Source organism: Pezoporus occidentalis, unplaced genomic scaffold (genome assembly GCF_034315485.1).
Source record: "Pezoporus occidentalis ecotype Australia unplaced genomic scaffold, CSIRO_AGI_Poc_V1 ctg87, whole genome shotgun sequence".
Taxonomy (NCBI): Eukaryota; Metazoa; Chordata; class Aves; order Psittaciformes; family Psittacidae; genus Pezoporus; species Pezoporus occidentalis.
Genome location: NW_026916231.1, coordinates 1,219,344 through 1,247,060, shown reverse-complemented (window position 1 = coordinate 1,247,060; position 27,717 = coordinate 1,219,344). Strand labels below are relative to the sequence as shown.

The 27,717-nt window shown below is 39.5% G+C and overlaps 1 protein-coding gene across 1 annotated transcript; it reads right to left on the bottom strand.

Annotated features, from left to right (window-relative positions):
- Positions 1–67: 67 nt before the first annotated feature.
- VIRMA (vir like m6A methyltransferase associated) lies at positions 68–27,717 on the bottom strand. Its single transcript, XM_062604592.1, has 24 exons — positions 27,588–27,717; positions 25,172–25,287; positions 24,830–24,916; positions 24,395–24,443; positions 23,610–23,778; positions 22,513–22,635; positions 21,961–22,260; positions 19,524–20,676; positions 18,047–18,538; positions 17,029–17,183; positions 15,524–15,606; positions 14,967–15,060; positions 14,292–14,836; positions 13,481–13,716; positions 12,535–12,787; positions 10,828–11,045; positions 9,467–9,599; positions 8,731–8,883; positions 7,111–7,271; positions 6,806–6,902; positions 5,607–5,773; positions 5,128–5,459; positions 4,140–4,283; positions 68–3,683 (listed from the first exon to the last, which is right to left on the bottom strand). The coding sequence occupies exons 1-24, from the start codon at positions 27,648–27,650 to the stop codon at positions 3,526–3,528; spliced, it is 5,481 nt and encodes a 1,826-aa protein (XP_062460576.1). The 5' UTR covers positions 27,651–27,717; the 3' UTR covers positions 68–3,525.

Here is a 27,717-nt window from a genome sequence, read left to right as displayed (position 1 = left end):
CGTAATAGAGTGAAGTATTTTTAACTGGACAAGTGATTTTATATCAAATGCTGTTAGTGTTTTTAAGAAGTCTGATCAATCCCATGTGACAAACAGTTCCTAAGACATACAGAATTTGTAGCCTTGCAAGTTAACTTTTCCATGTGTTGTCCTCTTGGACGTTTCTGGCATGGTGCTTTTCTACAGCCATTTCACCTAGGAGTGGGGGGTGGCATTCAAAAGGAGCAGTACGAGCCTTGCCTTTCTCCATGCCGTTTGTCAGGTGAAGGATGGTCAGTCAGGGAGATTTTACCACATAGGTAGATGCCTTTATAAAGACCTACAATTCTATGCAACTTTCTATTAACAGATAAATACTGAACTGTCTTCCAACATCATGGTTCACTGCCAGTCTATGTACATTTTCTACCTTTATATACACAAGAAGAATAAAATGGTGCTTAACAGATCTTAATCTCTAGTCTGTATGAGACAGTAAACACTCTTTGTATCGCTTTGAAGTATGCTTTGCATAAAAGTTGAACTAATAAAGGGTCTACACCATGATTACTGCAGTTTGGTTTGCTTCTTTCTGTTGCACAAGTTTGAGTATTCTTTATCAAGTGAAGCAGCATGTAATTCAGGTGTGCTGGCTGCACAGCACAGGGTCAGTGCACTGGAATGGATGAGGTTATGTTTTGCCAAGAGAGGCAGTATATAGCAATAAACAAGGTTGTGTCCCTGTTCAAGGACTTCTTTCCTGCCTCACTGGTGGGAGTTTTGCATGGGATGAGCAGCCGCTTTGAAGGTGAAGAGCTACCCAAAGTTGAAAACTCCAGGACTACACAAGTGTGACACTCCAATTCTGCACAAACAGAGGAGGAAACACTGACAAGAAGAGGAAAATTAATTCCCTCAACTGAAGGGATCTTGTTCCCAATGTAGGTTTTTCACAGCCACTACAGACACATCACATGGAGGATATGAACATGTAGGAACAGGAAAACAGGTTGTTCACAAGGTGTGATCTAGGGATGCATCTGCTTAAACACGAACAGTCAGCACAGAGCACTGTAGAGCATTTGCTGCGTGCAGTGCTCTGCATTAACTGCCTTGAGCATATTCTCCTGCCTGAGAGTAGGAGTTACTCAGTGGTTTAAAAAAGGCTGAAAGCTTGCACAGCACAGCTATAGCGTGCAGATAACCTGGTACCTGCTTACACCTATCCATCCATCCACCCACTTCCAGTGTTCTGGGGCTCCAGTCAGGACACAAAACTTGAACATTTCTTTTTGGGCAGAGTATAAAAAGCAAAATTTAATACTTAAACTGTTAATCACTCATGGTAGGAATCCAGTTTAAAAGAAGAAACCAAGTACCTCTAAGTTTTAAATAAACAGCATTATTTCAAGTTGAATTTATCCAAGAAAGTAACCGCTTTGCATTGAAGGGTCACAGATCTAAATTCATTTTAAAAAACCCCAAACAAAACATGATACATGTATACTTCAAGTCTAGCTAAATTTACAGAGCTTGCATACATCAAACAATTCAACCAACCCTTTTATTTCCTCCTAGACTGAAAATGACTGGTAGACATGCCATGTGTTTTGAACGTTCAAGAACCAAGACTGAGTATTTACGTATTTATTCCATGCTTGACACTTTTCATTTCAAATCCCTTGACAGAAAACAAGTGCTCGGTGTCCCTGTGAGCTTCCAACACCCGGAAGGCTCAAAACAAAAATAAAACCACCTTAAACACATGGTGTAAAGGAGCTACTCAGCTTTGAAAATACCTGCGCAGCACTCCTTAAAAAAATAGCATCAATACCTGCAATGCGGTGAGAGCTCCACCCATTGTAGTCATTGCAATTGCATTATTAGTAACATTACAGCTTCCTGTTATTTCACCATTCAGTAAATTGTCTGGCTGCCAATCCAGATCATTGTTGTGTTATTTCAAACCTTTGCGAACTGACAAAACCCCGCTGAACTGCACCCAGCCAGTGGACAGGAGTTTGTGTCAATTGACTTTGTACCAACCAATCACCTCTCAAACAGTGGGATGCTGTCCCAGCCTCCTCACAGCAAAAGGACACATAACAGGGGCCTTCTGTGGTTCAGATAAAACCCCACTTCCTTTAGCTGTGTAGCATACAGCCAAAATCGATTTGAAGTACTATCAAACTTCAGAAACACTTAAAATTGGGTGGTAAAACTCACAAGTCTGGTCAGACAAGCTGCCCAATGTAAGCTTACATAGAACAAGAACATTACAACTGGGCCTTACTTAAGTAGATGAAGACCCCTTTAGAGCACTTTTCATAATGCCAGGAGACCAAAAATGGACAGAAAAATCAGGCTCAGCCAAGTCTGAGAGCGGAGCTCATCTGTCAAATGATACATGTACCTCATCCCACCCAAAAGTGCAATAAAAGACTACCAAGAACCAGTTAATTCTATGGAATCCCATGGAGCCCAAAGGAATGCAAACACGTACAAAGCTTACTTCGACCACCGAGTTAAATACAAAATAAATTTAGGGTAGAATCCAGCGGTAACATTTCTTTACCAGTTCCTACTTCTCAAAGTTTCTTTTTGCACTACATCTCAGCCTAACACCAGGAACCAAAATCCCAACCATCTATAGTCAAAGGGAAGGTTTAGCATTGCTGCTTCACTGTGTGATTCTACAGTTCAGACATGTCTCTACGCCTTCTCAACTATGTAAGTGGGCAGAGAGGCAGGCAACAAGTAACTCCAGGCTCTCTCAGGGTACAGGCACCTTGCCTTTGAATTTCAAAGCATACTCTCTTGTCCAGTGAAGTAACTTGTGCTCCAAATGCATGAGCCGGAGTAGTAAATGCTAGAAAAATCACTTTATTCTCCCTTAAGTCAATGACGGGTTTCCTACTGATCTTAGCAGGTGTGCAATCTTATTTAAGTGTCTACTCACATTACCAGATGTACAATAAACCCTACACAAATCACATTTACATTTGTACTCTTTCACAGATCATTTTCAGTCAATCTTCTGTCACCTGCTACTTCAGCTGCTGCCAGATGGACCTCATTCATTAATAATTCAGATTGGTTAAAGACCAAAAAAGGGGCTAATGGCTCTAAACCTGAGAGAAAGAAAACTAAAACTGCCTTACATATACATATATATATATTTGATCTTCTTGCGGTAGTAAGTCACACACAGAACGCCTGTACCTTTCTTTTGGCACAATGAGTATTTTAGAAGTCCTTCAAGTCTCAACTCAAAGAGGTTCTTTACTGAGCATTGTCTACTGAAGTCCACAAAAAAATTAAAACATTCTTTCAAAAGGAACAAAAAAATTTACAATTGTACACAAAAAGTCTTGACTTTTATTGAAATTTCAAGTCTTGTATCAAACAAAAACTTTTCTTCAGGCAAAAATATTCTCTTGGTGTCCTTCAGAGAGCAGTAACTCTGAATTGGTCCTTTAGTGCCGCTCTTTTCTTTGTCATCTTCACACAAGTCCATATGGTTGGGCTGTTCCATTGGGTTTCATTTTATCGTGTGAAGGAACGTACATGACGACCTCTTCCACTGCCTCCACTAACAAACTTCCCTCTTGAGCCACCACTGCTACTACTATTAGCACTTGTCCAAGATGGTCCGATTCCTCCCCGGCCTCTGGAAGCACGATCCCGAGGGCTCGGTCGGTAGCCTTAAAGCAAAGAAAAGTATACTCAGTTGGAAAAAACAAAAAAAAAGGCCCTAGGCGTAGTAGCTGCTGGGAAAGCGCAAGGACAACATCAGGATGAGACACAAACCGCATCTGGATTCTCCTCTTAATGCTCACTGTTCTTTTAGGCAAGTATTTTTGTTTTGATGGGCTCTATAGTTACCATGTAGGTACGAAGAGAACCGAACTGCAAAAGTCTCAATGCAAAATTAAGGTTCTGCGATCAAGCGTTCAATTCAGCAAGTTCTATGGATTACAGGGCAGTTGGTAGGAAAGTTGGGCTGGATTGGACAGTCTCAGTGACAACTGTTCATATATGCTTAAAACATTTGCTGAATTTCAAGGTGTCTGCAGCATCCTTGCATGGTTTCATTTGTAAAGCAAAAATGAAATTCAAAGAATTTTCTATAGTTCGATGCCCATATGAATACCATGTACCTGCTGAACTTAATGGTCTCAGTGGTGGCAGTGGACCCCTGTTAAAATTGCTTTGACCACCTCTACTGTCATTGTAGGTTCCCCTGGGTGTACTCTGTGCGCTCCAGCTTGAGCCTCGAGCACCTTCACGACGACTGTAATTTCCTGGATAGGGAGAGAAAAACCCACATGCTGCTGAGCAAACATCACTTTCTGGTTTCCATTTCAAGCCTCACAATACTCAGGGTAATAAATACATCATTTACATCATTCAAATAGATAAAGTTACTCTGCATCAACATACCCGCAAGTATTCTAACTCAAAGTCTGAAAGTTACTGTATTATACACAGAATTGGGGAAAATACCTATTTTACAGACATGAACTCAAGTTTAAAAGAATTCACATTATCTAGTGTAGGAAGACAGACTCCTATACTTCAAGGTTTTGCAATAAATCCTAGTATTTATAACTTTACTAAATGGAAGTATTTTCTGTTTCTGCTATGCAAAGACTTGCCCTAATTACAAAATGGAAAGGAATGCAACCTTGTCTGTGTATGGAAGAAACTTCACACTGTGTAGGCTTAGAATCTCCAGATTCACTGAAAACTGCATCTTATTCTTGTCAGGTTCTGCCATCCTTTTATTCAAAAGCCTAATTTAAAGCCAGAGATGCATTGTGATGCTTAATTTCAGGAACTACCATGTCACAAATGGTAGAGAATGCTTTTTTATTTTTATGACTGCATCTCTGAAGCACTCCAACCATTGCTAAAAGAAAACAGCTAACTTCTTTTGTAAAAGAGGAAGAGAAAAGGCAACTCACAGCCTTGTTTTAATTCCACAGCACTTGAGAGAACCTTTTCTAGTGCTAAACAACTTACTTCAACAACACTGCTTCAGGAGCATCTCACACCAGCGATGATAAACTGCTAGTAAATTGGTTAGTATTCCTGAAGCATTTTTAGCATTCATTTACTCCAATTCTGATACAGGAAACAACATACCTTTTGAAGCAGGTGGTGTAAAGAACCTATTCTGACTGTGAAAAGCTCCTCGTCCTCCTCGATTCCCTGAGAACCCACCACGTGAAGAAATCTTCTGTGACACTTTTGGTGGCCTTTTGGCTGGTGGTATCCCGTCTGGAGCAACAACTTCTTTGCTCTCTGCAGCAACAAAGTCATCCACATGCATGGAGGGTGGCCTGCTCGTGTTCTGTTTCCTCTGACGGAAGATATCATGTGGTCGAATCCCTTGTCCAAATCCTCCTCTGCCTCTTCCTCTTGGTGGTGGTACAACATGAGCTCTCTTTGCAGGCTCTATGTACTCAGATTTTCCACTGTCACAACAAAGCATAATTTATTTAATGTAAAAATATATTCATATTGAAGGTCAGGCATTCTCCATATTGGAGATGTAATTTGAAAGGTTTGAGAATATACAAGTCAGTGCTGAACACATTATTTACTCTTTACACCCATCTTACCTCGAAGTTATGAAGGTCTCATGCTTGTGCTTGCCGAGTTTGAACCCTTTTGTAGTTTTTGTGCGTCCAGGAGATGATGGCTCTGACAAAAATGACCTCTCTAATTCAGCTTGCAAGTCAAAGTCACTGCAGCCCTTCTCTGACAGTTCAATCAAGTCAACTTTTACCTGAAATGATAATTTTATTACAACAATCACTAGCTCCTCTGAAGAAGAAAACATGCTGCACGAGGATGGATGATGTTCAGCAAAGGTCCTTCTATGACAGCAAAAAAGCACCTTTTCATGCAGTTGTGTGGCTCAAAAAAAGCAGCAGTATTGTTAATAAGTAACAAAGGAGCAGCAGAGCTGCAGCAAAATTGTCTTGCTGGCTCTGGATCTCAGCAAAGGCAAGAGCATAGCTTTTATGTACAAACACTTGTCACTAAATGACCTACAGTGAGGCATTCTTCTGAAGCTACAGTCCTACATGTTTATTAATGCTGCTTTTATACAGGAAACAACAGTTTAGGTTTTGCTTAAGAAATTAAAACACGAACACCTCTGCATGTTCATTAAAAAGAGCACATCTAAAAAAGAATGAAGGCAAAGCAGTCAAGAGGCACTGATTATTTCTCACGTAAATTAAGACACTGCCAACTGCTCAGTTTAAAAAAAAAAAAAAGGAATGTTACTTCTGTTTCAAAATGACATTTGAAGTTTAAATTACACAAATTGAGGTTCAACTCCTGTGACAAGTTTTTGTGCAGGAAGTTTCATTTCCTAGAACCGTTTTTTCCACTTTTGCCGCATCAGAGCAAGGATTTCTTTAACAAAGTGTAGCTCGTGGGCTCTCTGGGTATTGCAGTGACAGAGAGAAGCAAGGAAAGGAAAAGTCACCTTCTTTGTCTACATTTAACACAAACTGCTGTAAAGGCCCAGTAACAATACAGGAGCAGGTCAAGACTGACACAACTGTTCCTCTAAAGAGGACTTCTGCATTAGAGTGCTGCAGAAGGTGCCAAGTTTGTTGCTGCTTCCAAGTAAACTTGAAGGCATTTGGTAACAACCTGTAACAAATGCCAACACTGGTATCTGGGTCAGTTTACCCGGGTGAGTTCAGGAAAACAAACCCTTTGGCCATATGAATTCCTGATGCTACTGCCTCAGGCTGACCCTCATTTTTATATCCACTTCAGGCAGGTTAATGAAGCCTTTTACCATGTCCAGATCAGTGTCTATTTCTTCAGCCTGAAAGGGTGAGAACCACATGGACTTCAGCTGGTCATCCATCACATCTGCCAACACATATGTAGTCCTGCAATAAAACGATGCCAAATATTTATATATATATAGAGAGAGAGATAGATAACTCCGGTTATGAATGACAACCAATTGCAAGTACATGCAGCCTTACAGAACCTCGGGTGAATGTTGCTGCTTTACCCTTGATACTCAACATGAAATTAAATACACCAGGACTAGTAGGTAGTAGTGATAACGGTGTTTAGATTCAACCATTTTACCTGTTGTTAAACAAATTCTGAAGAGAGTCTGGTGCACAAAGAATAGGCTCTACATCTTGGTCACTCAGTGGACAAGAATCACCTGCAGATTCCAACATCTGCCTCACTCCAACGATGTTGTCCAGTAAGGATTCAAGGCCATCATCTTCCTTTGAACGATCCTAAGGCAATACATCACAAGTCAGAATTTTTTCCGCTCCTCAGAGAAGACAATACGGTTTTGTTAATTAAAGGGGCGGAGGGAGATACTACACAAAACGGTCTATCTATCCCCATATATTGAAACAAAGACACCTGAGTACACAAACAACAGCAGGGGAGCCCCTCAATATGCTGTAAACCAAACCTTATCATCACATGCCCACAGCCACCTTGAGCAACCTGTTCCAGCGTTACACTTCTCTCAGTGATTTCCTCCCCCCTCCTCCTAACATTAACCTGAACCTCTGAAGCTGCAACCTGGAGCCACTGCCCCTTGTTTTATCATCTGGAATTTCCAAGTCGAGTTTGATTGTACCACCTCTGTTACTATCTCCCAAACAGCTTTAAGTTGTACCACCTCTATTACTATCTTCTAAACAGCTCTAGGTAGCTCTCGGATAGCTCCTTAGCCCTCTTCACCAGGCTAAACAAGCCTGGTTTCCTCATCCTCTCCTGACAGCACATGTGCTCTAGGTCCCTGACCACCTGGGTAGAACACTCTTCAGTTTCCCTAGAAGTCTCTGGAACTGGTTAGAAGGCAAAGCTGGCCTAGAGGCAAATGCAGCTCTCCATAGGGGAGCACACCAGCATCCCATGGAAGGAGACAGTACAGTTCCTTGATTTGCTGACTGTGCTCCTTCCAGGACAGCTCAGAACAGTCTGCCTTGTTTGTAGTGACCATATGCTGTTGGTCCAGGTTCAACCTAATATTCACCATAATCACCTGGCCCTTTTCAGTCCAGCCCACATCAAGGCGTGAGGCTATCCTGCTCTCGCTACATAACTTTGATCTTTCATAATGAACCACACAAGCTTTCAGCTACATCAAAACTACAAGGTTTATTGAAGTCTCTCTAGATTGAGGCTTTCCTGTTGGTCACTTCAGTCACTCCCACATCTTACTGTCATTCACAAATTTGCTGAAGATGTATCCACCATTCAGGTTTCTGATAAAAACATGCAACTGTATCAGCCCCAGTATTGACTTCTGGGTACTCCACTTGTTACTGGTTACCAGTAACATCAAGCCACTGCTAAGCAGTGGTTCCTGTTGCTTATTACATTAACAATCTGCTTCAGCATATCCAATGCTCTCTGCTGTATGCATTCACTGACTTTCAACACACAGTTAATTGCCTGTTCTCTTACAGTGTGCCTGTTCTCTTAGCACAAGGGGATACCAACCCTGACACTCCTTACCATTACCACAAGGCAAATAATTAAGTCAGAATCCATCCTGCACAGAAGAGGTGATTTTGGACATCAGTTTTAAAACAGTGGCAACAGCTATTACCAGTTCCACAAGGTGTGCCACAGAGTTGTGCACCCTTCCCACCAAGGAAGGATAGTCTATATTGTTTTAAAAGCATGTTCGGATACAAGACCCCAACATCAACTTGCTCATTTAAATCCTTTTACCATAACATGCTTCTCCAGATCAAGCAGCAGGTTTTCTGGGGTTTCTTCTTTGTTCTGCAGTAGATATTTTAACTCTGCAGTAGTCAGACCCAGCGTTCTGCCTGGATGAGATCCATCTGTTTCCATAAGGCTTCCATCATCTCCGCAACATCCCTGAAACATTTGGCAAGTGAGAAATAATCACACATAAATATTCGTTTTATTTCTGGACTGCAAATCCCTCAGAATTCAAATATACATTAGAGCAAATGTAGCAAAACAAGAGTAATCTCTTGATTTAAAAACATTTAATACAAAGTATTTTAATAAAGTCCACTTTACTAGGCAAGTTTAGATGCTGCATCAAGATGAAAGCAATCCTCTCCTACACAAGCTGAGGTCTGTATCACAGAATTAACAAACATTTTAGATTCCTTTCTATATATAGTACATATCAATACAGCAACTAACAGATGCCACAAATCTTAAACCTGGAAACAATAACATGCTATTCACTTAAGACATCAGAATGAACCACTGTGGTGTTCTGCCTACTGAAACACCCTCTTATTTACTAAACATCTGTTCTGCCCAGCTTTCATTAAAAACTAAAGATGGCACTAACACTGCTGATGGAAAAGACACAGCAATCTGCAGTCTACTGCTTTCTGAGATAACTTCCTCAACATGCCTCACAGTGCAGATGTCAGAGAAATGCAGCTGAGTTTCTCTAAGTATCCAACACACATTCACTTACCAGCGTATCGGAGTTCAGAATCTGTCGCGTGAAATCCAGAAATGAAGAGGCCAGTTCACCTGTGTCTTTGCTAAAACTAGTTACTACTCGCTTTAATACAGTGTAGAGAGCACTGCTGTGTTTTCTTAGGGAGCTGTTTTCATAATGAAAAGAAAGAAAATACTTGATTAGTGCATACATTCTAACACACTACAGTGAAATAGACACAGGAAAATAAGCTGCATGAAACCAAATCTGTTAAATTTTACAATTATCAAGTTGCCCATTATCAAGATTAGAAGCTGGACCTTCCTTATTTTCACTGTAGTAGACTGTTGTTCTCAGCAGTGCTGTCTACAGATATCTCAGACTGCATATACACAGCTATAAGTACTACAGTGACATCTCTAAAACCTGCAAGAAATTACATTTTCATCTTTGGGGGCAAAGGGATAGGAGTACAGAAATATCTGCTTGCAAAGGACCTTATGTATAAAGCAGGATCATGATGTTACAATTTTACTGCATCCCAAGCTGCCTAACTGCAGAAACAAGCCAGAAAGGTAATCATCAACACAAAAATAGCAAGGCTGTGCACTGAAGCTGACAGCCAGACATACAGAATCATAGGAACAACAGCATCTTATCTGCTTATTTTCAATTTGTGGGTTGTATAGCTTCGTGCAGCCTGAGCAGCACAGGTCTTTAGCACTGCTCAGAAGTGTGCTTTGAACAACCTTTTATTGACAAAGCCCCAGGTACTACCTTTTTCAGTTTGGGAACCTCACAAATTTCTTGCCTCTCTGCACCACACCTTCAATGGACAGGGAGAGGCATTAAGTGTCAAACAACACCATACTGTCCCATGCATGCAGATATTCTGCTCAGAAGGGAGTGGAGTCAACATTAAGTAGTTATACAAAAAACCCAAAACCCTCATTTCTAAAGCCTTAACTGCCTGGAGGTCAGGACACTGTGGGGAAGTACAAACTGAATCCCCTCAAAATAGAGGGAATGTCAGACAGCTCTTCAGTGTCCCAGATGAGTGCTCTAACTACTGAGTGACTCAAAAGGGAAGGACACAAACACCATATCTGATTCCAGTCCTCCAGCCTTGGAGTGACAAAATGGAGTACATAAACCTTTTTTTACTTCTCTGTTTCTTGAAACAAAGTGCTCCTGTGTAAATACTGCAGAAATGGTTCAGAGGTAAAATCTCGAGTAAAGACCAAAATACTGAGTAAAATACTGAAGCCCCAAAGAGAAATAAAAGTTCAGGTGCCCTATCCTCAACATTTCTACTAGAGGCGAAGGAAATGGTTTCACACTGCAGAAGCTTTTAAATTATTTTAAGCAGTCAGTGATATATTAGAACACCATACCTCTTTAAGTGATAGAAGCCATAATCATGCTCGGTCAGGAACATCATTGTTCGGATACACTGCAGCAGACAATTGTAACTGCTCTCAGAATTAGTTAATGTTTCCATCAGACAGTCACAAATGAAGGGCATCAGCTCTTTGCCTGGTAAAGAGTTGGAAAGCTGCTCTGATTCAGACACACAGCCTTCTGATGAACTTGGTAAAATGAGTGCAATATCCTATAAAAAATGATTATACACATACTAAAAAATGCATTCTGTATACCAGCAGCAAATACAAGCCATACCAGGTTCTTTCACTAACCCTTTACCATCTTGTTCCAGTATTTCAGTTATTACTGACCAGTAAAATACTAATCTAGAGTATCCTTTTTATTTTGATTCTGTTCAGGGTTACGATTTTTAAAAACATAAAAGCTCTAAAGGGTGAAATGTGACAGCAGAACCACAGGTAAAAGCCAAACAGTCACTGGATAATATGCCTACAGTTTCTCGCCTAGGTAGTCAAACTGTCCCTCAATCTATGTCCCTTAAGGTATGAGGAGTAGGTGAGGTCACTTGGCTTGTTCAGCTTGGGGAAGAGAAGGCTGAGGGGTGGCCTCATCCCAGTCTACAACCTCCTCACAGGAAGGAGGCAGAGGAGAGGCAAGTGATGATCTCCTCTCTAGTGACCAGAGATAGGACCCAGGAAATGGAATGAAGGTGCATCAGGGGAAGTTCAGGTTAGACATTACAAGGTTCTTCACTGAGAAGGTGGCTGGTCCCTGGAACAGGCTCCCCAGGGAAGCACGACACCAAGCCTGTCAGAGTTCAGGAAGCATCTGGACAAAGCTCTTAAGTCATACAGTGTAGTTTTAGGTAGTCCTGCAAGGTGCAGGGACTGGACTCCATGATCCTTATGGATCATTTCCAATTTGAGATATTCTATGATTCTGTGGTTCTATGAAAATTTAGAGGTTAAGACACTACCTAGCAATCTACTGCCCCCTCCACATTTTACATCAAATAAAACAAGACTGACTTTAACAATAAATTTGCATGGGCAAAGATACAAATACTGTTGTGTATATGAAAAAAGGCTGATTAATTTCTACTGACCAGCAATGCCCAAATGTCTTTTGTGTAAGTGGGTAAGCACTAAAGCAAATAAATATATGCAACTGGTAATGAAAATAATAACATGCAAATCTATGCACACAACTAATGAGAAACTACCTGGGCCGGTCTACAAATCAGTTTCCAGGTAACATTTCTCACCTTGCTCTAGTGCTTTATTTTTTAATGGTGGAGTTTTATGGTAGCAGCGCATCATATGTATCTTTGGAATACTTTTTTACGACATTTCAGTTACACAGCTAAGGGATATGTATTCATTCAATGTAAGAGGTGAACTGTGACAACTCAAGTTTTGCCAGCAACCCACATCTGAGGGGACAGTCAATCTTTGTGCCATACAGGTTTTGTTCTCTAATAAGCTACAGAATAGTGCATATAATGAAAAAGAGATATCATAAACCAAAAGGCTTTACATTCAGCAGCACCAAGACAGAAAATCTGCAAAAGCAGCAACCATGCTCTTTTTTCTCTTTTTGTATTTCAACAATGCTGGGGTTTTTTTATTTCTTTTGGAAAACAGCAGGCATCTAAAAAATAACCTCATTTGTCCCCTACAATTATCAACACGTTTTGCAATAAATATAGGAAATACCTGATCACAGAGGGACTGCAAAAGGGAAGTCACATATTCAGCGCACTGTTGATGAGTGACATTGTCCCCAGCTGACCGCATCAAAGCCAAAAGCTCCTGGAAAACCTCTGTATACTTTTCATCACCTTTAGAAGTGCCATTGATAAGATGCAAGATAGCCAATTTACAAGCTTTATGTGAAGCCAGGGCATCCAACAAAGCAAGCAATCGAGTGGTCTGTCCAGTGTACTGTTTCTCTTTATCTTCTGTGTTGCTGAAAAGATATCAATACACTTTGAGAAATCTGTTTTAAAGTGATCTAAAAAACTATAAAAGCAGCCATTAGTCATATAATCTGCATTTAAAAAAACCCACCTAGTCTACATATGTAAACTTACCATTTCATTTACTTTTTGAGAACTGCTCAACTTTCACTAAACAACTTCTGGTTGCATCAAAACTTAACTAATTAATTAATCTAATTTATGCAAGCTATAGTACGCATTTAATATACTATACTCATTGTTTCAAACCATCTGAATTTGTAGTATTAAACTTACTCGAGCTTACAAATATCTACACATTTCCCTGTTAGTGTGCAAATTCCAGTATAGGGAACTTTATTGGCCTACTTTTCTTATTTGTATCAGCTAGGTCCTTTAGAAGTACTTCACAGGTGAGATAAGGCTTTGTAGGGACAGCCTGAAGAAAATCTTCCTAAAACAAAAAATCTTACCATAAACAAAGAATGTGAAACTACACCAAAACTTAGAAGTATCAGATGGTCCCTTAGCAACATTAAGCATTCTCAGGACACAGTATATAGCACTGGACTGAGAATTCACTTAGTTCATAATGGATAAGTAATATTTCTGAAAGTATTTTCTTCCTACTAGATCTACTGCACAGAACCAAGATGAATTTAACAGTTCATTGAAGAAATGTTTGCAATAGGAAACAAAGATACCTTTGTAGGTCTTCTACAATTAGGTCCAATACAGTCCTCATGATAAGAAGAGCAGTAGGTGAAGCCAAGTCACACAACTGAACACAAATACGTCTCAACATATGCTGAATAGGCTGGCAAGATGAACCAGAGAAAGATCGAACTATTTCTTGTATCAGTTTGGCCTGGACATGAAGATGCATACTCCACAGCTTCCTGGTGTTGAGTGCCACTGAAATATCATGTGGTTCAATTACCTGCAGGAACAAAAGGACAGGAGGGAGGTTTCTCCTTTCGTGAGAAAACCTGAATTCTATCAGAAGATAAAGACTAAGTAGTAATACTGTCCTCATCAAAAACATGGAATGCCATTTTCATTATTATCATTGAATGACAGGGCATGATTCCAGCAAATTGGGTATTCCTTCAGGAGCTTTGGTTGTCACACACCTTTTACACTTACTTATTAAAAATCACAGATTCAAGATCCATGCCAAAACAATGGAGAACCTTAATGTATTGAGAGCTTGGCATTCAAGGTTAAATTCAACTGTCTCATAGTTAATTATTTAAGTAATAGAATGGAGTCTAGGTAATTTCACAAGGGACAAAAGAACAACACAGGACTGCTGATTTTAAAAGATGCTCAAATAATACCCATTTTGTTTCTGATGAAAAAGATGTATCTTCAAAGAATCTATATGAACACAAATGCTTTAAATAAGCTTTAATTCACCCATTCATGTATCTGTTTTTTTCCACAACTGTGAAAATGGTCTAAGGATTACACATAATTAAAATCCTTTAAAAACTAAATATACCTAAACCATACCTGCGTCGTCTGCATGGGCAGTGGAAGAGGCAACAGCTCTGAAAGCAGTATAAGTCCAGAGAAAAAGCCTTCGGGAATTCTCAAAATTGAAGAGAGAACTTCCTTCAGCATTAAAGACCAAGTATTGTTTGCCAAAGTTTCTTCAGAAATGGTAAGTTTTTCGTTAACCCCTTGTGTAAAAGTCAGTAAGATATCAACAATGTCATTCTGAATTTTTTGCTCATCACTATCTAAGCGACCCGAGAGAGGAATAGAACACATGAGCATGTGTAAAGAAACCAGTGCTGATGGAACACGCATGTCTTTGAATTCAAAAGATCCACCCCTCAGGAGTTCTGTTAGCATCGTTTTAAGAAGAGTAAGTGTACAGCGGGCCATGGAAATAGTAGTAACTCTGTGAAGCGTGGTGCCCATGTTGACATGGAGTCGCCAAGGCTGAATAAGTATGCTGTTCAGCTTCTGTAACACCCGGATGAAGGTGTCCATTCCCTCAGAAGAAAAAAGCTGAATAACTGCAAGATTCCATTTAAGGTCTTTCTGTTGACCTGTACAGAAAAGAAATAACATCTCTGTATGTCTAATTTCTCCCACGCAATCACAATTACACCTCAGACTGTTTAAGTAGAAGACTCAAAAAACTAAGATATCTATGTGAAGCAGTACAAACATACCAACCTTCTACCATTGGTGGTGGACATGCAACATGACAAAGAACACGAAGTGCAGTAGGAAGACCAACTCCATCTGGGGTCATCGAACTGTCAATATTCTTTCAGGTAAAAAAAAAAAAAAAAAAAAGAACCAGTATTATAAAGAAGGTCTTTACAACAAGTACATCACTAGCTTGCTATTCAAATCCTGTATTTAGTTACTGTAAATATTCCACACAATTCGTTTAAGTTCAATTATTCCACCTTTTGGAAAGCAGTCACAAATATGGCAGAAGAACAGGAGGGCCAGCATTTGTGTTGTGTGTTTATGGGAAGCTGAAAGACTTAAATAGTTGGATCTTTGCATCATGTAGTTACCTTAGATTTTCTTTCAATAAATATAACTGAGTGCAAGAACTGGCCTAAATCATAAGCTTCAATGAAAACATCTACTTTGGATAATAGTATGTATTTTTTAATATTATATTAGTTAGTACATACCTGAGATACAATATCAAACTACAAAAGGTCTAAGCTTATAGAGCACAACTACAAGGAAGCACCTATCTGTATTTTACTAACCTGCTTGATATATTCAATGAGATTTGGAATACAATTTATTTCAAATCTAAGATTTTTCAAAGGTTCAAGCCACTTGCTGAGCTCTGGGGGGAAAAGAAAAAACAAAAACTTAAAGAGTTAATCAAGTCAGTGCATTTATGAACATAAAATTTGTTTTCAATAAAAATGTACTTAGCTTACACAACAGATACTAAGGTCAAGTGTGAAATCTGTGAGGCATACTATGTAGCTGTAGCCAGCTGAAAAGCATCAACAAAAATAAGATTTCAGAACAGGCAATATACCCCACGTACATGGACAAAAGTTTGCATAAATTAACCCGAGCACTCATAACTGTCATTTATCATTGCTATTATTTTTAATTAAATATATTTTACAGAAGACACTCAGGGTCCCACTGTCAGTTACAGAAAATCCATCAAGAGCAAGGACCAAAGCATGTTCCCCTTAACCTACATAACAGGTTACTACAAACAAAATACAAAGCTCCTATTAAATGCCCAAATGGAGCCAGTCTCTGCACCAGTAACACATACTCACTCTGGAAGTTCTTATAAATTAACAGTCTTTTAGTCCAGAGTAACCTGAAAGTCCCAATTTCTGGGGGCAAGAGATTTAAAGTTTTAAAACCTATCGTTCCTGGAAGGATTTTAAAAAATGCGAAGGTTCAATGGTCGACTGTGTATGAACTGACAGCTACTTTCAGACTGATTTATGATTTGGTTTGACAAACTGGCCCTGCTTCTCACAAAACTGATGATCAGGTGAGGAGCAAAGAAATAAAAGCATGGCAGATGAGGGAATTCAGAATGCAAATTTCTTTCAGTGCATTTAAGTTTTGGAAGAAATTACTGGTATGCCCAAACAAGACAGTCAAGCAGTGCAGAGCACAACTCTGGACATCAGAGTTTCAATATTCAGGTGTCAGAATAGTCCCCATCTAGCTTTGTCCAAAAGACCTGGGCCTGATACGTGACACAATACAAGCCAGGGAACACACCAAGACAGTCTGGATCAAAAGATCTAGCAGCAGAGTAACATGCATTACTCTATGCCAGCTGGCCTAGGTGCCAGAAAACAGTCCCAGAATTATTTATGAGTATATAAACACCCTATAAGGTTACATCGCTAAAGGGAACAACAAAAATAAGAGTCAGCTCACTGACTAGTTAGTCCATTTCTACCAAAATTTCCTCTTATTTTGAACACAGAAACATTTTCAAACTTCCTGTAATTACCAAAGTTAATTGTAGTTAACGTTACTTGAAAAATAATCTAACTAGAAACAATTTCCTCCTTAAATCTCAGTAACAAAAAAAAAAAAACAAAACAAAAACAAAAACCCTACACATTATCTCAGTGACTTAACTAATCAGGTGCAGCTGGAAAAGGGTTTCATTTTATACATTATCCAAAACAGATGATCGTGAAGCACCAATTACCCACATATGAAAGGTCTCTTCTATAGATTCAAACAATCCCACTGATAATGACACATACCATACCTTGCAATTTGGTGTTATTTTCATCTGCTTTACAAAGCTTCAGCAAAGGCACCGAGTGCTGTTCCAGCATTTGGACATCACTTGAAGATTGAACCACCAGCAGAACAAGGATGCAGGCATAATTATATGCAACGGACTTCTTAGACTTTGAGTCTCTGAAACAACAATAAGGGTTTTCTTTAGATGTTATCTATTAAAATTGCATTTCTGTTAGATTTTCATTCTTTGACCACCAAAAATCTTTTACCTTCAGTAAGGACTGCCCCATATAATTATCAACAAAAAAGCCCAAACCCTTATCCTCCCATGCTTTTTGAAAAGTGAAAGCTTTCTTTAAATTGACTTCATATTTACTTCAGCTTCCACAAAAGATGAGAGCAAGTTGAGCAGCACACAGATGTTTTTCTATAACTCTGGTTTGCAAATCTTGCTTTAAAAGTACTGCTACCTAAAGTAGTAGCACTGCCTGTCCAGAGAAAATAATCATAGAATCACAGACTGGTTTGGGTTGGAAGGGACCTCAAAGATCATTTAGTTCCAACCCCCTGCCATGGGCAGGGACACCTTCCACTACACCAGGTTCCTCAAAGCCCCATCCAACATGGCCTTGAACAAATAGTGACTCTTTTTAGCACTTGTAAGAACTTGGAACTTGAGAGATTCCCATGCCAGATAAGTGTACAGTGTCCAGTTTCCCCAGTCAAATCTTTTACTTGTTTCACAGTCAAATTCTATGTTTAAATGAAAACTGCCTACTTACTGACTTTTTTCACATAGCCAGAAGCCTGACCTATGTTACACCACCTTGGTGGATGACCTACACAGGCTCTGGGTATTAACTAGCTGGTTACGAATGACAGACCTGATTTTCTATCAGGTTCTTCTACATACAGGCTGTTCAGTTTTTAAATAAAAACATCATGATCTAAAAGAAAACATTTTAGACTCACTGAATTATTTACAAAAGATACTTTTGAAACATAAAAACCTAAAGGATATAAATAAATGCATAAATTACCCTAAAGCTTCTTTGGAATAATATTCCATTAAAGTAATAAGACTTTGGAGATTTTTCTCCAGACTGAACACATGAGCCACAGCAGATCTTCCCACAGGGTTAAAGGTGATCAAGTAAAGGTTGTGAAGTGTTCCCAGCAGATCTGAATGGTCAGTCTCCTCACTGGCTGTGCACCGCTGAAAGTGGCAGAATAATTCTGAAATGCACTGTAACGTCTGTGTTGAATGCAGGAGCCACAGGGCAAAAGTATCCTCATTGGCACCATCTGACTGGAGACCTTCCTCCTGATCCGGATCAGAAAACTGACAAAGTGCTCTAATCAACAAGTTTGTTGCTTCATACTCAGAAATAAAGAAAAGAAGCCCCTTCTGTGACTGTGCCAGGAAGCGCAATATATCTCGTATAGCTTGCAGCACGCCTGGATGTGCGCCTGTCACTGGCATAGACAGTAGCAAAGTAATGCATTCCAAGAAATGGTGACTATGAAGATACCTGGGAAACAAAAAAGAACAGGAAAATTATCAGTAATATTACAATCATCTCATAACACTGCATAATAACATTATATAAAATGACATGACTCCTAGCTTCAGAACTTAAGTGATCTGTGGACTACAAGAAATAATAACTGATTATGAAGTGATACAAAAATGTAACCTTATAAAACATAATTGCTATAATATTTACAGGAAGTAAATACATGAATATAAAATGCTGATCTTCAAAACCACCCCCCAAAAAAACCCAACCCCCACCTTACCTACAACCAAAATAATACTTTATATTTTATTAAATCTGCTCTATCTGAATAATCATCAATGGTTTGTTAAGTATGCTAAGAAATCAATCAGTACAGCATACATATAAGGTGATTTGAAGACTCTTTGCATGTAGATACTTGTATTCAGCCATGACTACTATCAAAGCAACCTGTTAGCATTTAGAGAAATACTTTCTAGACAGAAACTTGCTACCAGAGAAATAACCCATGGGATGCTTTAAATGGCTGAAGTCAGGCAAGCCTCAGCTCCTCTGGCTGTGCTGTGAAACACTGAGCTACGCTGACACGACTGCACAAATTCTAACTGTGGCTGGAGTGCATCTTGCCATTTTGCCACACAGAGAGGTATTCCAGACTTGTGTTATCCACACACACAGACGTGTTCCAAGATAACAAAGGAAAACCACTTTCCAAACATGCACTGGAACAGCACCTAGCACAACTGAATGCGACTGAAGTGCTAGCATGACACTAGTAATAGCAAAGAGGTTGACTTCTTGTTACATGAATACTAGGTTGACTGAAAGCCAGCAAAATAACAAATACATTAACTATCAAACTCTCCCAGACTTTATGATAAAGCACAAAATGAAACATCTAGAAAAGCATTAGTCAACAAGGTCACTTGTTGCTAAAAAACACCTATATCAAGTTGGAGGAAATACACTCTAGAAAGTGAATTTGCAATTGCCATACCTGAACAGGACAGGGTAAGGATCATCCCTTTCTGGAGGGCCTGTAATACGTGCCATAGTTGGGAAAGATTTCACAGGTGGCTGAATCATTGTATGAGGAGCAGTTTCCATCAAATGGAAGATTTCTTCAAGAAGACTAATAAGTTTTTCCATCTCTCCTTCGCTTATATTAGAAGATTCCAAAAGATGATCCATGTCCATAGGAGCCTCCACATCATTCTCATATTCTTGGTTGGTTCTTTCAAGTCCTGCCAAATCCTGGTCCTGTTCTGATTCAGTGTGATTAGGAAGAGGAGGAGTGTTCTCTGCTAACTGATCAACCACCTTTTTAATGTCTAACAAAATCTCATAGAAGTGACATTTCTGCAGAATTGCAGAACCAGCAGTAACTACCCTCACAGTCTGATCTAACAGTATGAGTTCCACGAGTTTCTGATAACCACTTTTTTCATGTACATCTACACCACCTCTGAGAAACATTTCCATTCCCTCAGTCATACTAATAACACTATCCAAAGCTTTAAAAGCATTAAGTTTAAGGGAAGATGATACATGATCTGCAAACAACAGGTCAAATAATACATTAATAACTCCTGCCTGCAAGAGTGCTGTTATTCCTTGAGTCCCACATTCTCCTAACGATGATACCAATTTTGTCCCAGCTTTGAGTTGTCGGACATTCAAAGCAATGGGCTGTTTGAGAGCTACCTGAAGGTTTAAAGCTTGCAGGGTCCAGTCTACTAGCTGGGTAATATAGTCTTGCTTTGTGTCTTTCACCTGCAGGTAGCTCAATCCTTTTACTATTAAACTTGGAATTTCTTCTAATGCAGTGACCCACTTTGCACCCCTTTCCTCCTGATATAATTCCAACAGTTCAGTTAACTTAACTGAGGCTTCCACTGCCCCTGAATTTTCTTTCTCTGGGTCTTGGTCCTTTATTTTACCAACTTCATTTTCAAACACAGTCTTGTAAGGGCAGCTGAAGTACAAAAGAGGTCCAAGCTCCTTTTCAAAAGGTTCATATGTCACAGGAGGCACGGATGCCAGATCTTCAGGAGTATATTCAATATCAAAGCTCGGATACTTAAATGTTTCACGTTCCAGATCAGCAATTCCATCTTCATCACTTGATATCTGCTCATATCCATCATCTCCTAAAAACAAAAATATTCAGTTACAAAATAAAATTCATTATGAATAAAACAATTTTTAACTGCAGAGAATCTTCTCAAAAAGTAACAATTTATTTAATGCAAATATTACTGCTCAGAGAACAATCTAACATACAGAAAGCTTTCTCTCTCCAGACACAAGTGAAAGCCCCAGTTGACAGATTTTTAATGTAGTTAACAGAGACATTTAAAAGAATGTATAAAGCAAAAAGTTTAACTGGGTGTCCTGGATTCAGCAGTAGCAGTCATTTTTCTCCCTCTTAGTAGCTGGTGCAGTGCTGTGGTTTTGACTTTCAGCCTGGGAACAGCACTGATAACACCAATGTTTTTAGTTGATGCTCAGTAATGTTTACTCTGACCAAGGACTTTCTGAGTCTCGTGCTCTGCCAGGGAAGAGGGGAAGCCAGGAGGAAGCAGATACAGGACACCTGACCCAAACTAGCCAAACAAATATTCCATACAACAGCAAGTCATGCCCAGTATATAAACTGGGGGCAGTTACCCCAAGGGCTAGATCACTGCTAGGGTCAGGCTGGGTATCAGTCAGTGGATGGGGAGCGGTTGTATTCTCTCCCCTTGTTATTTCCCTTATTATTATTATTGGTGGCAGCAGTAGTGGTTTGTGTTATACCTTAGTTACTGGGTTTTTGCTCTCAGCCCGGCTTCCCCTCCTCCCTGGCAGAGCATGAGCCTCACAAAGTCCTTGGTCAGGGTAAACATCACTTAGCAACAACCGAAAACATCGGTATCACCAGCACTGTTCCCAAACTGGAAGTCAAAACACAGCACTGCACCAGCTACCAAGAAGGAGAAAAATGACTGCTACTGCTGAACCCAGGACACTGGGCTGTTCTTATCTCAACCCACGGGAGTTACATTCTTTCAGTTCTCCTCCCCATCCCTCCGGGAGCAGGGGGAGGAAGGTGTAGGGAGGGAGTGAGCGGCTGTGGGGTTCTGGGTTGCCGGCTGGGCTTAAACCACAACACTGGGGTACACATTGACAAAACAGAATGTTCATTCTTACCTATACAAGCTGTACCTGTTTTCCTCTATTTATACAGAGTAACAGGAAGATTTACTATAAAGGAATAAATATTCCACAGCAAAATACTGTTCTCGAGAGATGATAGAACCATAAATGAGGCAGGCAATGGTGCAATGACCAAGTGAAGATCCAGTTCTCTTCACACCTCGTAATCATAACGGTACTGCCATCAACATTTCATAAACCTGACTTTCTTTTTCCTTTTTTACAACTTCACTTACCTTCACCTTCTTCCTCCTCTTCACCCTCTTCATCATCTTCATCTTCCTCCTCCTCCTCCTCCTCTTCCTCATCAGCAATACTCTCTACTGTATGCCCATCATCATCATCGTCATCATCATCCTCATCCTCCTCATCCTCAACATCCACATCATCTTCATCATCTCCTTCTTCTTGTTGATCTTCCTCCACTTCTCCATCGTCAGAATACTGGCTTTCTTGATGAATGGATGTTCGATCAGGAGAAATGGGCTCAAAGTAATCTTCCCTATGGTCCACATCATCTTCTTTTTCCCCAACCACTAAAAATATATACAAAATTTAAGGAATGAACACAAAATAACTTCTCTGAAATCCAATGCTCAATTACACAGGATCATAGAATTGCTATCTACTAACTTTTAACAGATTTTCTTTCAAATCCCTTTCTTAAAACTGAATCTGTCCAGCAGAAAGCTACAGCAGATAGGAAACTTCACATTGGGCAGGAACACAGAATCCTGCCTCCACTAAACAGTGAGTGCAGCAGATAAAAGAGACTGTTCTCATTCTACCTGACACAGGCATAGGTTCATCATCATCATCATCAGGAGGAGGAGGGCCTGGAGGTGTCCTTGGTCCCCTAGGTTGTGGTCTTGGAGGACTGCCATTGAACTGGTCTTCTTTCTCTCCATCAACTATATTTATTGTGAAAATACAAGCTTGTATTTAATGGAATCACAAGAATAGAAGCAGGAAATTTCAGTTTTTCAGTGCTACTTTTGACTTCATTTCCCAGCTATGTAATCTGTAATCTGCAATCTGCAATCTGCATCCGCAATATGGGAGGCAGTTTTCTGAAATCACTTCTGATATAAACAAGAACTGCACCAATAAGCAAGCATATTAACACCACTGATTTTTTTTTTTTTTTAACATCATACTGTGTTCAAATGAACATGGGTAATTGCCATTTTTGTTTTCGGAACTACCAATACTTTAACTCTATCAATAATAACTGAGTTAAATTAAAAAAGAAAAAAAAAAAAAAACAACCACCATTTAATCAACTGGATTTTACAGTTTATACTAGTTATTACTACACAGAGTATTCAAATTTTGCAGCTCAAAAGCTGTACCCTGAACAAGACGGTTCTAATTTTAAGTCTAAAACAAACACTGAACAAGAAACTTGACCCTGGATTCTATTCATGGCCATTCTAACACCAATGCAAAGCAAACACTCTTTTGTAAGTTACTTTCCATACCCAAAAGGGAAGTTAATAATGAATGTGAAGTTTTCTTGTTAGGATTTTTTTAATACTGTTCTAATAATTTTTTTGTGGTATCAAACATCCAAATTTTAAGGAGCCCACACAAATTAAACTGTATTTAGACCATATTAAGTAATTAACAATAGATCAAGTAACCCACTCTCAAAAAGGCACTAGACAAGAACCTACTTAAAAACTTTCAATATAAATATAAATATAAAAAATGTAGAAAACTTAAGGACAACGACAAAGCTAGAAAAACAAAGCCACTGAAATATAAAATATGAAAGAACTGATTTATGGGTTTGTTTCTTTGGGTTTGGTTATTTTTTTTTCAGATGGGGTACCATAATGTTTACTTTTTAAAAATAAAATCCCTGTCTTCTTATAAGGCTTACCATGTTTTGGGTTTCTTTTCAAACCAGGCTGTTGCTGGGGAGGTGGTGGTGGAGGTGGTGGTGGAGGAGGTGACTCTCTCTCATGACTTACTACCCTGTCGACTGAGCCATATATTGCCAAAGTCAGACAGTTGTACCACCCTCTTAGAACCAATCCATCCGTGTTGACCTGTTGGTTTTTTTAATGAAAAAGCACTTAAAAACTACACAAGACAACTTCAGAAGTTATTTTACTCTATCAGTATCTGCATAAAAGCAAGAAAGGAGAACAGAACAATAAAATGCCTCTTTACACCACATTTTGAAAACTGAGAAAACTTTAAATATATTAATCTTTACAACAAATAAATACTGTTTCTCTAAAGTAATTCAGTTCCTTGCAATATACTGCCTAATCTACTATGGCCTATTAATGACAAAAAAATCATAAACAAATAAATCACCAGGGGCCATAGCCTGATCTGAATAAAATAAACCCAAACAAAACTGAAAATTAAGTGCTTAGCTGTGGTCTGCAGCCACAACATTCTTATTTATCTTTGCTCCTAAGTAATGCATAGTTCTGTTGCTAATCTCCATAGGAATTGTCAAGCAACCAAATGTTCTACAACTCATGCCATTATAGATGCAGACTCAAAAGTGATGAGTATCTGAACTACAGGCAAATTTCAGAATAAGATCTTAAACAGTAAATGCTTTACACAGTGCTAACGCACCACAGGCAACCATATTTATACCTAAATGATAGCCGGTTAGGAAAGGAGATTTAAATCACATTCCATTACCTTTGCATTGGGTCTGAATATAATTGAAGTGTTTTCATCATATTCGAGGCTGTTAAATAAAATGTACGAAGTTATTTTCCATTAACATAAACCATGTTTAAAGACATGAAGCACAGATGTATTAAACACATACGCTAATAGCAAAACACTGAACAAATACATGCTCTTAAAGACGAGTGCAAAATCACTTATTTCTACAAAATACTTTTCATTAATTTATATGGGGTCTGTAAGTTTACAAACATTAGAACTTTTCTTCTTTTAAGCATGAACCTCTGTCCTCCCACATGGACTGAAGTGCAAAAGCACAAACTAGCAAAAACCAGACCAAAAATGAAACTCATAGGAGATACAGATTTTCTACTGTGCACTTTCTGCACTAAAAAATTCTAAGGAAGAAAAGACAGATAATGAAGCCATTCTAAAGGCACTTACCTCCCTAGCCTATCAAAAACAGGGGCACTTGGCTTGCTGACATTGTTGAAAAACAAGTCCAGTTGAAATGTATGTGGAGATGTCTCTCTGGAAACAGAACAAAGGTAAAAATCAACTCAGTTCAGCTCCTTATCAGGAGTAAGTAGGACTGAAAAAAAAAAAGGGGGGGGGGGGGGGCTTTAAATTATACTGTTTAAGTAATTCCCCAAAATAATTACATGTTCAGCAGAGACACAAATGCATTTTACACTTTTATACTGGAGGTTCTATTAAGATACACAAGTTCAAGAAAAAATAACAGCAAGGTGTCCCTGCATCGGATACCTGCTACCTTTCACTTACCCATAAGCCCTATTGTCAGGCAAACTTGTGTGAGCTCTCACTCCTGGAGGAATGACACGTACTTCATTTATGTAAACCACACATGGAAAACGAACTACATCTATATTGGTACTCTGCTACAAAACAAAGAATAAAGAAAGTCTAAGAAATGTAAAATTCAAACAACATAATGCAGTTAAAGAATTTTACTGACCAAATTAAAGTCGCAATCCTAATAAATCACAAAATTCAATTCCGTAAAATGCTGAACACTGTTAAACACTGTTACACAGAAAAGGCTTTTATATAATCTTCTAGTACTTTTTTATATTTAACACTTTTTTACAGAAAGTGTTACAGATTTATTTACATAACTCGCTCCCTTTATTTGTAAGAATCTTAAACAGTAATAGGGTTTTTTCTAACAAAGTATGCTGGTAAACGTAAAAACTGGACCTTAAATTAGTAAGTGTTTAAATTATTAAATGTTTACTAAAACATTTCAATTTTATAATTAAAGAGAAAAGAAAATGTGTGGTTTAATTTCAAGCATTAGCAAACGTTATATTACAAATGTAATACTAGAAATGATACTATAAATCTGTTCTACTAGACCTGTACAAGAATTCTGTAGACTTATTTCTCCAATTTTGCAGCATCATCTGAAAACCTTTTGCAAGTAACATTTCTGTTTACCACAAAGGAATAGCAAGTATAATGAATTCTAATGCTTCAGCATTCCTAAAAGATGTCTGTGCAAACTAGGAAGCAATCATAAAGACACAGCAACTTCCCACGCAGCAGCCACCAGACGATTAATGCTGAAGGTCTTCTCTCACTCAATTCACTACATTAGGTTTTTTTTTTTTCTATTTATACATCAATTCTATCATGTATACACTCACAAAATAGTACATATGTATCAACTATATGTCCACCTGTAAGTATACAGACATTCTTAAACTGAAGCTGTCCTGGTTTCGGCTGAGATACAGTTAATTTTCTTCCTAGCAGCGGGTGCAGTGCTGTGGTTTGGCTTTACTCACACTGATGTTTTTAGCTGTTGCTAAGTAGTGCTTAACATGATCAAGGACTTTTCAAGTCTCTCATGCTCTGCCAGTGAGGAGGGGCACAAGAAGCCTGGAGGAAGCAGAGACAGGACATCTGACCCAAACTAGCCAAAGGGGTACTGCATACCACAGCATGTATATACAACATAGAGCATGCCCAGTATATAAACTAGGGGAGAAGTTGGCTGGGGGGGCAATTGCTGCTTAGGGACAGGCTGGTACCATCCTATGATCCTATGAAGGACCACAACCTCTAAAGCAAGACTCATGGACCATTTATCTGAATAATTAGTATGACATAAAGAAGGCTTTTCTGCAACATGTAATATGCATTTTGTTTTTTTCTTTAATAAAAATTCAATATGATTTAGGCAAGAATTAAAGTGCCAGAAAACATTATACACAATTTAAAATGTTCAATAAGAGACCACACTGCCCTTGAGGGGAATAGGAGTGCCTATTGTTTCCTACCCAGGGGAACTGAAGTGGTGAGCCTTTCCCGCCCAATGCTGTCTTAAATAGTAGAATTAAAAATACACGTGGGTCTCCCTAGTCATGGTAGCCAGAAATTACTCCAGAATAACTTCCCATTTGTTTTAAATTGCAGTATCAGCTCAAAATACTTAATTTTCTTCCCCGATACCTGTCCACAAACATAGTTCAGAAATTCTATAATTCTATAACATCTTACTTGTGTTACACAACACTTTTTGTTTTCCCTTATGGTCCCTATCTTCCTCCCTGAAGAGCACAATGGGCCCTGGACAAATCTGCTGTAACACAAGCAGCTTCAAGGATGCTCAGGATCCCAACAGCCTCAAAGTGGAATATCTGCATGATTTCCCACTGCTTAAGCAAGCCTGAAATACTCATTTTGTTCACGATGCACGTGGGCTGCATAAACCTAAGGGAGTATCTCCCATACACACAAATACTTCTGCTCATTAGCTACAGAAAAGCGCCAGGTATCTGACAGACCTTCCCCCTTGTCTTCCTCCCTTACGGACTTCCCAAATCAGTTTAATCCTCTATTTTCCACTCGCCTCTCCTCCCCGTTACCTCTACGTCTCCGCTCCCTTCCCACCGCCGCGCCTTCCCTCAGTCCTTGCCAACGGCACCCCCGGCTGCCGGGACAGCGCGGGGATGGGCGCACCACGGGGGCTTCAGCTGCACGGGGGGAGAAGGCGGGGATCCCCCTCAGCGGGCTCCCTCCCGCCCGGCCACCCGCTGAGGCGAGAGCCACCAACGGGGCCTACCCCAGCGGCGCTCTGTGCCCTACAGCCGCCGCGGCACCGCCATGAGCAGGAGAGCGCAGCAGCAGCCGGGAATAAGAAAGAGGAAAACAGCGACAGCCGCCGCCACATTACCTCCGCGCTCTGGTGCTTGAACGTGTCTAAGAACAGCAGCTCAGTTGCGGTGTCCACCGCCATCTTGACTCAGACTAAGGTGAAAGGCTTCCGGGCGCCGGACAGAGCGCTTCCGGGCCGGAGCCACAGA

What these genes read in the sequence shown, in the direction of transcription:
- VIRMA (XM_062604592.1), bottom strand. Translation starts at nt 27,650, where the DNA reads ATGGCGGTGGACACCGCAACTGAGCTGCTGTTCTTAGACACGTTCAAG. An exon ending in ATTGTAGAAGACCTACAAAG is followed by an intron (nt 12,788 to 13,480) that starts GTATCTTTGTTT and finishes ATATCTTTTCAG; the next exon opens with CAACACAGAAGATAAAGAGA. An exon ending in GAGACCTTCATAACTTCGAG is followed by an intron (nt 5,460 to 5,606) that starts GTAAGATGGGTG and finishes TTGTTGTGACAG; the next exon opens with TGGAAAATCTGAGTACATAG.